The following is an 8,708-nucleotide window of genomic DNA, read 5'->3' as shown; positions in this document are numbered from 1 at the left end:
GGAGAAGCAAAGTGAGGGGTTTGCTTGTCCTGAGAACCTCATTGAAATCATCGCTGGAATTTGATAACTCTGAAACCCTGGCAGTGAAATATAAGCTAGATATTCCAAAATGTAATATCCAATGAAACGCCTCTCTATTTCCTTTTTGTTTTGTTTTCTGGGTTCTGCTCAGGCTAACAGTTTTTCTCCCTCCCAAGTAGATGTACAGTCCATTCTCTTATCTTCTATGTTATGTTTTCTCCATTCTTGGGGCACTTTGAGTCTGGGCCTTGGCTGCCATTTACCTCCTTTTTTTACTGTGTTTCTAAGGGTCCTTCGGACCTTCTATTAGTCCTCTCATTATTTGACTGCTCCTCTGGATTTGATGAGATTGGACAGAATTGATTGAGTGCGACCTGTGTTTGTGACCTCCAGTTCTCCTTCTACCTTGGGTTTCTTCAGCATTCTATTCTATTCTATTCACACTCCAGAGACTTGAGCACAAAAATCTAGGCTGACACTCCCAGTGCAGTGCTGAGGGAGTGCTGCACTGTCGGAGGTGCCGTCTCTCGGATGAGACATTAAACCGAGGCCCCCGTCTGTCCTCTCAGGCGAACGTAAAAGATCCCATGGCCACTGTTTCGAAGAAGAGCAGGGGGAGTTCTCCCCGGTTTCCTGCCAAATATTTATCCTCAACCAACATCACAAAAACAGATTATCTGGTCATTATCACATTGCTGTTTGTGGGAGCTTGCTGTGCGCAAATTGGCTGCCACATTTCCTACATTACAACAGTGACTACACTTCAAAAGTACTTCATTGGCTGTAAAGTGCTTTGGGACATCTGGTGGTCGTGAAAATCGCTATATAAATGCAAGTCTTTCTTTTATAATGTTAGTTGTTACTGTCTCTATATTGTACTATGATCTTTTTGGGGTATTGGTTAAGTTTCTAAATAAATACTTAAAAAAACAAAGGCCTACATTTTTCATTACATGGATATGAGTTTTAGGAGCAATTGCTTATAGTTGCCTTTGAGAAGGTGGTGGTGAGACGCCTCTGAAACTGCTGCAGTCCATGTGTTGAAGGTACTGTTAGGTCGGAAGTCCAGGATTTTGACCCAGTGACAATGAAGGAACGATATATTTTTTAATATATATATGTTAGCAATGTGATTGTGTATTACCTTACCAACCACTAGGGCAATTGATTTAAGGCAGTGTGACATCCCACCACAAATCCTACCTTCTGCCTCAGTACCAGTTTAAATAAACCCGAAGGCAGTGAAAATACCAATAGCTGAACGGATAACAAATCGCTTGCTGCAAGAGATCGCTTGTCCTGCTGACCCAGTGGAGCAGGAAGGATGTGCCCTGTCCCTATATAGCATGACAGCTCTCCCGCACAGACACAAATGGTAACCATGCCCTTTTAAAAAAAAAAGTAGCAGTCTCTCTGTGCTACTGTGGTTAGACCGGGCTTCTGGCGTTTACAGAATGAATTAGAGAAACGGATAATTGCAACTTCTAGTTTGCATTGCAGCGCCTATGCACCAATCGCCAGGGGAATAGCACTCTTCTATTATGAATTTAAACCTATTTTTAAAAATTGAATTAGCTTCCTTTTGCGGGGGGTACTAAGTGCAAGGGTAACAAACCATGAGCATCATGAGCATTAACTGATATGCAAGGGGGGGATCCCCTCCACCCAACCAGCAGCACCTTAATCTGCAGGCTTTTCTCTGAAGTGGCTCGCATATGCCGACAGATGGCAGCCTCGGGAGGCAGGGGGCCGCGCGGTGCGCTCTGGGACTTGTAGTGCGGCGGCGCCGCCGTCAAGGTGACGTGCGGCCAAAGGGACTACAGATCCCGGCATGCGCGGCGCGCCAGGCTTCCCTTTAAATCGCCCCGTGTAACGGGAGCAGAGGGAGCCGGAGCGCGGGCGGAGCAGAGAAGCTGCGGCTCCGGGCTTTGCCTTTTCCCAGTGCATTCCCCCTCCACCTCTCCCCCCAGCCCAACTCTGCTAAATGTGGACTTTTTGCAAATTAAACTAGCCACTTGCTATCATCTATTTATTAAATAATATATATATATATATATATAGAGAGAGAGAGAGTCACATTAGAGTTAATTCACTGGGTTACTGTGTTTATTATTTTTTTTCCTGGGTTGGGGAAGAAGAGGAAAGCGATTAAAGATGGGAAACCGTGGGATGGAAGAGCTGATCCCTCTGGTCAATCGGATGCAGGATGCTTTCGCTCAGATCGGACAGAATGCCAACCTGGACCTGCCTCAGATCGGGGTGGTCGGGGGGCAGAGCGCCGGGAAAAGCTCGGTGCTGGAAAATTTCGTCGGAAAGTAAGTCAATTCATTGCAATTATTTTTTCATGTTATTCGTTTATTATTTTTTTGTTTTAAAAATCCGACAGGGTCTCTGCAATAGCAAATCCAAGGAGGGGAGGGCAGGGGAAAATCCAGACATCCGTGTTAACACAGCAAATGTAATGCACTGCCTCCGAATCGCTGCCCTAAGCTTTATGTGGATGCAATAAGGCGATTTTTAAATCCCTCTTCCGCCACGAATGATTGGGAGCCTGCATTACTGGGTCAATTCAATGACAGTAATTCAGCAGATTTTACTCTTCCGCGTATCACCCTCCCTTTGCAAAAATATTTATTTTAAAAATGTGGGAAGTTCTGCATCGATTACCGTGTATTTTTGTTTTAAATTCCCACTCACACACCCACCAACTTGGAGGATACTGGTATTTACATGGGGGAACCAAACGCATCAAATTAATTGGCGTAAATAACTGGCTTCTGCTAAATGGTTTTAATTCCCGACCGGTTTATTGACCTTGGGGTGCTTTGGCCATCGGTGCGGTCGTTGGTGCAGGATTTGCTTGAGTCCTGAGCAAATTCATGTCTGACCCAACTGCAGGTCTTGTGAATGCATCAACCATCTCCCAATCCCACTGCATTCGATTGTGTGTGTGTGTGACCGTTTTTTTTATATAAAGGGAGCGAGGCTCTTAAATCTTCTGCTCCTAGATTCCCAATCTTTGCAGTGTTTGGTCCTCTATCGTTGACATTTCAAGGCAGCTCGGTCGGGTTAAATGTACATTACAGGCTGATTGTACTATTTATTTTGGGGAGGGGGTTTAGAGTGATCTCCAAGCCTCTCATAAATCAATCATTGATCATTTGCAGCACCCCCGGCCCCTGCAATCATCACCTGCAGTGGGCGAGACTGCAAACACAAATATTCACCTTAATAATAAAATCCACAACCAGACATTGTCACCGTGGCAACATGGATTACAGCACATGATTGGATGTCGCACCGTCTTACACGAGGGTTTCTTGTGGATCGGAAATGCTGCATATTTGACCTCTTTTGTGAAATTAATCATGTTTCGTAAGCACCTTTTGTCACGGGAATTTAATTGCGAGCCAAGTGTCATTTCAGTACTTGATTTTTTTTGCTTCTTCTGTATATTCCTCCTACTCCCATTCGGTTCTGTTATCGCCTTCAGCCCCTGTGACTGCTATGCCCCCTTCAATCCCTGAACTCCTGTTGCTAATATGGAGCACAGAATCCAGACTGACACTCCCCAGTGCAGTGCTGAGGGAATGCTGCACTGTCGGAGGTGCCGTCTTTCGGATGAGACGTTAAACCGAGGCCCCGTCTGCGCTCTCGGGTGGATGTAGAAGATCCCATAGGGCACTATTTTTGAGCAGGGGAGTTATCCCCGGTGCCCCAGCAAATATTTATCCCTCAATCAACATCACTAAAAACAGATGATCTGGTCATTATCTCATTGCTGTTTGTGGGAGCTTGCTGTGCGCGAATTGGCTGCCGCGTTCTGGCATTACAACAGTGACTGCACTTCAAAAGTACTTCATTGGCTGTAAAGCGCTTTGGGACTGTTGAGGTTGTGAAAGGTGCTATATAAATGCAAGTCTTTTTCCTTTTCTCTTTCAATGGTGGGCAATGGTTCCTGGCCCTGGAAGCGAATGGTATTTGCTTTGCTTTGATCTCCATGCTAATTGCCCTATTACTAATCAAGCAGATTTTCCATTATCCCCTTTGCGCGTAATAGTAGCACTAAGGGAGCACTCTGCGGTTTATTTAAACAGCCTTTATTGACAATTTATTATATATTGAGCTTAGACAAGAAGATATTTGTTTCAGTGTGGACACCCTGGATTCAATTTAAAATCAAAATCAAATCAAATCAAATCAACTTTTATTGTCATTGTTAGTGCACAAGTGCAGTACAACGAAATGTAGGCTTGCGGCTCCCGAGAGTGTACATTTGGATTAAGACATTTAAACATTCAACATACATTTGGCTTGTAGTATATTAACATAAACATAACCATAATAAAGTGCATTGGCAGATGTGCAGGCTTTAGAGTTTATTTGTGGAGTTCAGTAGGATGACAGCCCTGGGAAAGAAGCTGTTCCTAAATCTGGTCGTACGGGTGCGAATGCATCTGTAGCGTCTCCCAGATGGCAGGAGGGCAAACAGACTGTGGCTGGGGTGGGTAGGGTCTTTGATGATGGACCGTGACCTCCGTAGACAGCGTTTCTGGTATATGTGCTCTATGGTCGGTAGCCGGGTGCGTTGGGCAGTTTTGACTACCCGCTGCAGGACTTTCCGGTCATAGTAGCTACAGCTGCCATACCATACTGTGATACAGTTTGTCAGGATGCCTGGCCCATCAAGTCTGCAATAACCCAGCAGCATTCAATGCATCGACAGCAGAATCTTTATTCCTGTTCCTTTTTGCATGATATTCCAGATTTCTGCCCCCCCCCCCCGAAGTAATATTGGTGCTTTCAAATATTAAAGGGCCTGTGTAGTTTATTTCAAGCCAGACCTCTCGCGTTCCGCTCACTGGAGGAGGAAGGGTAGGGTGGAGCAGTGGTCACTCGGTGCCTTGGACTTTCTTGAGGCTCTCTGCAAAATCGGCAGAATTGTGCAATTTTGCATAGTTTGTACAATGATTTAGGAAAAGGACCAAATGCAACCCCTTACCCCATGTAACCCTAAAAACCAACTTTCCAGTGGTCCGTCCCAGAATCTGACAGGAGGGTTGCAGTTATCAAGATTCCCAAGTATTTATAGTGATGCCTTTAAGAAATGATGCACGTGAAAGTGTACCTAAATCAGATAATTGATGATTGAAATATGGCAGCATCAGGAATGGCACTTCAGCCCCACAAAGCGACGGGGGAGGGAAATCCGAGGTCCACTATTATTGGATGTCTTGCAATCCTGGAGTCTTTTTTTTATGGTGCTCAGTCTAATTATTGCATGGACTTGGCACATGGGGCAGAGGGACTTGGAGATATCTTGCTGTATGTGAACAAGACAGGGCAAAGAAATTCACCATAATTGGAACCCTGTGTGATGTAACAACCACTCCCATACTGTCATGGGGGGAGGGGAATTGACGATGTTGGAAACTTGAAACAATAACAACAACAACTTGCATTTATACAGCACCTTTTTATAATGTAGTAAAATGCCCCAAGGCGCTTCATAGGAACGGAACCAGACAAAAATTGACCCCGAGCCAAAGAAGAACAAGTGGCCAAAAGCTTGGTGGAGAAGTTCCAGAGCTTGGGGCCTAGGTGGCTGAAGGCACAGCTGCCAATGGTGGGGTGGAGGATGGACAAGAGGCCGGAGCAAAGTGCAGAAAATATGCGTTGTCCATCGGAAGTGTGTGATGATGAATAATTACGAAACTGTCATGAAGAATGGCTGATTTTTGCAGTGTGGTCCTTCAATACAGTTTGGTGCCAATCTATCTTTAATGAATGCAGAAGTGTTGGGTGAATAATTCTATCATTTTGTTTTGACTGTTCCATGCACAGGGAGGGTTTATGTTAGACAGGAAGTTATGGCTGATGTCCAGGGTACAACAGCATCATTTCTGGGGGAGAGAAGCTAATGGCATTACTCCTATATTCAAACCAGCAGCTGAACTAACTCCTGCTTTTAACACTGAGAACTAGAGAGAAGTGCCCCCAATGTGTTGGACAGGTATCTCAGTTGGAGATATAAAATGGCTTGACTTATTCAGCGTGTGATTTGAGGTGTATGGGCCTGCGCTCATTTTGAAATCCATTTGCCGATCTACAACCGTGGGCATTGTCACTTGTGTAACTATTTCTTTGCTGACGTGGGGCTCACCCTAACTGGAGCCAATTTGCCCTGGCTCTGCAATTGTACGGTCAAAAATCCAAAAAAACAATTTGTACCAAGTGACACCAATGCATCTTGAACTAGCATTCGTTCCATAGCCACGGATGTGGTTAACCCAGGTAGTGCGAGGGTTGGAGGTTATTGTAATAAGCCTAGACCTAGATCAAGAAACACTCTGTGGAATTCTGATTTCTATCCTTCTCTAAACGTAGAGATGACATTTGTGGATTCCAGTATGTCTGACTGATATCATATTGTTAAGAGTTTATTCTTGCCGTTTTGAGGTCCTTCCTTTGACTCTTAGTGTTTATTTACCACCTTTTGTGGAGGTGAAATTGGTGAGAGTGCAAATTGAATATGATCTGTGGGTCTTTTCTTCAGTACTTCTGTGTTCCTATATGACGACTGCTTGGCTGGTTCAGCCTGGGCATTGGGTCAGTGTGATATCCTGCAGCACCATATCCCTCTTTCGAGACTGGTGTTGCACTGCCTTCCAGTTACCTGTTTTTGAGGACTGCAGTGAAGAAGAAGCCTCAATCAGTTGGGGACCAGGACATTGATGGACAGAATCTCTGCTGTCCTGTCTTAGTGTGTTGATGCAGTTAGAAAAAAAAAGAAAGACTTGCATTTATATAGCGCCTTTCACGACCACCGGACGTCTCGAAGCACTTTACAGCCAATGAAGTACTAATTTGAAGTGCAGTCACTGTTGTAATGTGGGAAACGCGGCAGCCAATTTGCGCACAGCAAGGTCCCACAAATAGCAACGTGATAATGACCAGATAATCTGTTTGGTTTGTTGAGAAGAGAAGAAGGTTGAAGGATAAATATTGGCCAGGACACCGAGGATAACTCCCCTGCTCTTCTTCGAAATGGTGCTGTGGGATCTTTTCTGTCCACTTGAGAGAGCAGACGGGGCCTCGGTTTAACGTCTCATTTGAAAGACGGCACCTCCGACAGTGCAGCACTCCCTCGGTGGGGACATTGACTAGCTGAATTGAAAATAGGAAGCAGAAGGTGATGGGGAACGTGAGGAAAAACTCTGAGGAACATTGACCAGTGCCCAATCTGCAGCAGTTTATTCTGCGCCCCCTGTTGTTCATACAGACTAATCAGCACTCAAGAAATGGAGTGGCTTGGGTCCAGTAGCAAAGCATACTAACCATGAAGATTGTGACGGACAGGTCATGTGAGACACAGCTTCAAATCAGTACCTTGGTACAATCCCAGCTGGGAAAAGGCCAGGTGAGATACTGGGACTATTTACAGTAAATGAAGAGTGGCAATGGGAGAGGGCGAGTTTAATGGCGAGATATTGTGTCTTCTGTGGTCACTCTGGTCATAAAGGCCTTGGCATGAAGTTAAAACCGAGGCTGAAATTCCCACCTTTCTAAATTCAGAAAATTAGCAGATGTGAGTAAAAAGGTGGTAGAATGTGGTAGCATGAAGCCCACTGGACTATTTGTCACGTTGAGCGCCCTGAACAACCCCTTCCCCTCACCTGCCTGATGGACTAATGATCATTAGTGAAAAGTGAGAGGGAAAAAGCCAATTTGTGCTTTGGATTGTTAACAAAGATCTTGTGCAACAGTCAGACAGTGCATTCAAAAGGTCTGATTTTAATCAGGGTCAGACTATTTCAGAGTTTTTTTTAAACAAGAAGGAAAATTCTGAAGTATCGCTAGAGCAGTGACAGAAATGAATAGTTTCAGTTGTAGAGGCTGTTAGCTGGAATATCGTACTGGAGGGAAAGAGAGAGAATGGAGCAGGGATGCAAAGACTTAGGGTTTTTTTCTATCCTGAGCCAAATTTTTTTTTTTCTGGTTCTTTTCCCAGTTTGCTTTTGTGTTGTTCGCCCCCCCCACCCCACCCCGCCTTTTTTTGTGTTCAGGTTGAGGGAACAGTTTGTTATATTTTTTTTTATTGGTTAGACTGACTAGTTTAAGGTTATGTGTTTAGATTGAGGGACCAGCCGAGGCAGTAGAGACATCCTTCTCACAACAAGGACTACTCCGTGCAACTGGTGTGTCACTATTGGGGTATGGTGCCAAAACTGTGCAACAACAACTTGTATTTATATAGCGCTTTTAATGTAGTAAAACGTCCCAAGGCGCTGCACAGGAGTATTATAAGGCAAATTTGACACCGAGCCACATAAGGAGAAATTAGGGCAGGTGATAGGTAGGTTTTAAGGAGCGTCTTAAAGGAGGAAAGAGAGTTAGAGGTGGAGAGGTTTAGGCAGGGAGTTCCAGAGCTTAGGGCCCAGGCAACAGAAGGCACGGCCACCAATGGTTGAGCGATTAAAATCAGGGATGCTCAAGAGGGCAGAATTAGAGGAGCGCAGATATCTCTGGGGGGGTTGTGGGTCTGGAGGAGGTTACAGAGATAGGGAGGGGCGAGGCCATGGAGGGATTTGAAAACAAGGATGAGAATTTTGAAATCGAGGCGTTGCTGAACCGGGAGCCAGTGTAGGTCAGCGAGCACAGGGGTGATGGGCGAACGGGACTTGGTG

The 8,708-nt window shown here is 45.0% G+C and overlaps 1 protein-coding gene across 11 annotated transcripts in view; it reads left to right on the top strand.

Moving 5' to 3' along the window:
• Positions 1-1,891: 1,891 nt before the first annotated feature.
• Positions 1,892-8,708, top strand: part of LOC147101658 (dynamin-1) — a 304,832-nt gene continuing 298,015 nt past the window's right edge. For all 11 annotated transcript variants that reach the window (XM_085965406.1, XM_085965413.1, XM_085965404.1 and 8 more), the window contains exon 1: positions 1,892-2,336. In XM_085965406.1, the coding sequence (XP_085821532.1) occupies positions 2,176-2,336 (161 nt within the window). In that variant the 5' untranslated portion in view covers positions 1,892-2,175. The remainder of the gene's footprint in view (positions 2,337-8,708) is intronic.

The sequence above is a fragment of the Somniosus microcephalus genome, chromosome 23 (assembly GCF_052327205.1).
Source record: "Somniosus microcephalus isolate GS21.2 chromosome 23, FLI_Smic_1.0, whole genome shotgun sequence".
NCBI lineage: Eukaryota > Metazoa > Chordata > Chondrichthyes > Squaliformes > Somniosidae > Somniosus > Somniosus microcephalus.
This window is presented reverse-complemented; position numbering and strand designations above follow the sequence as displayed.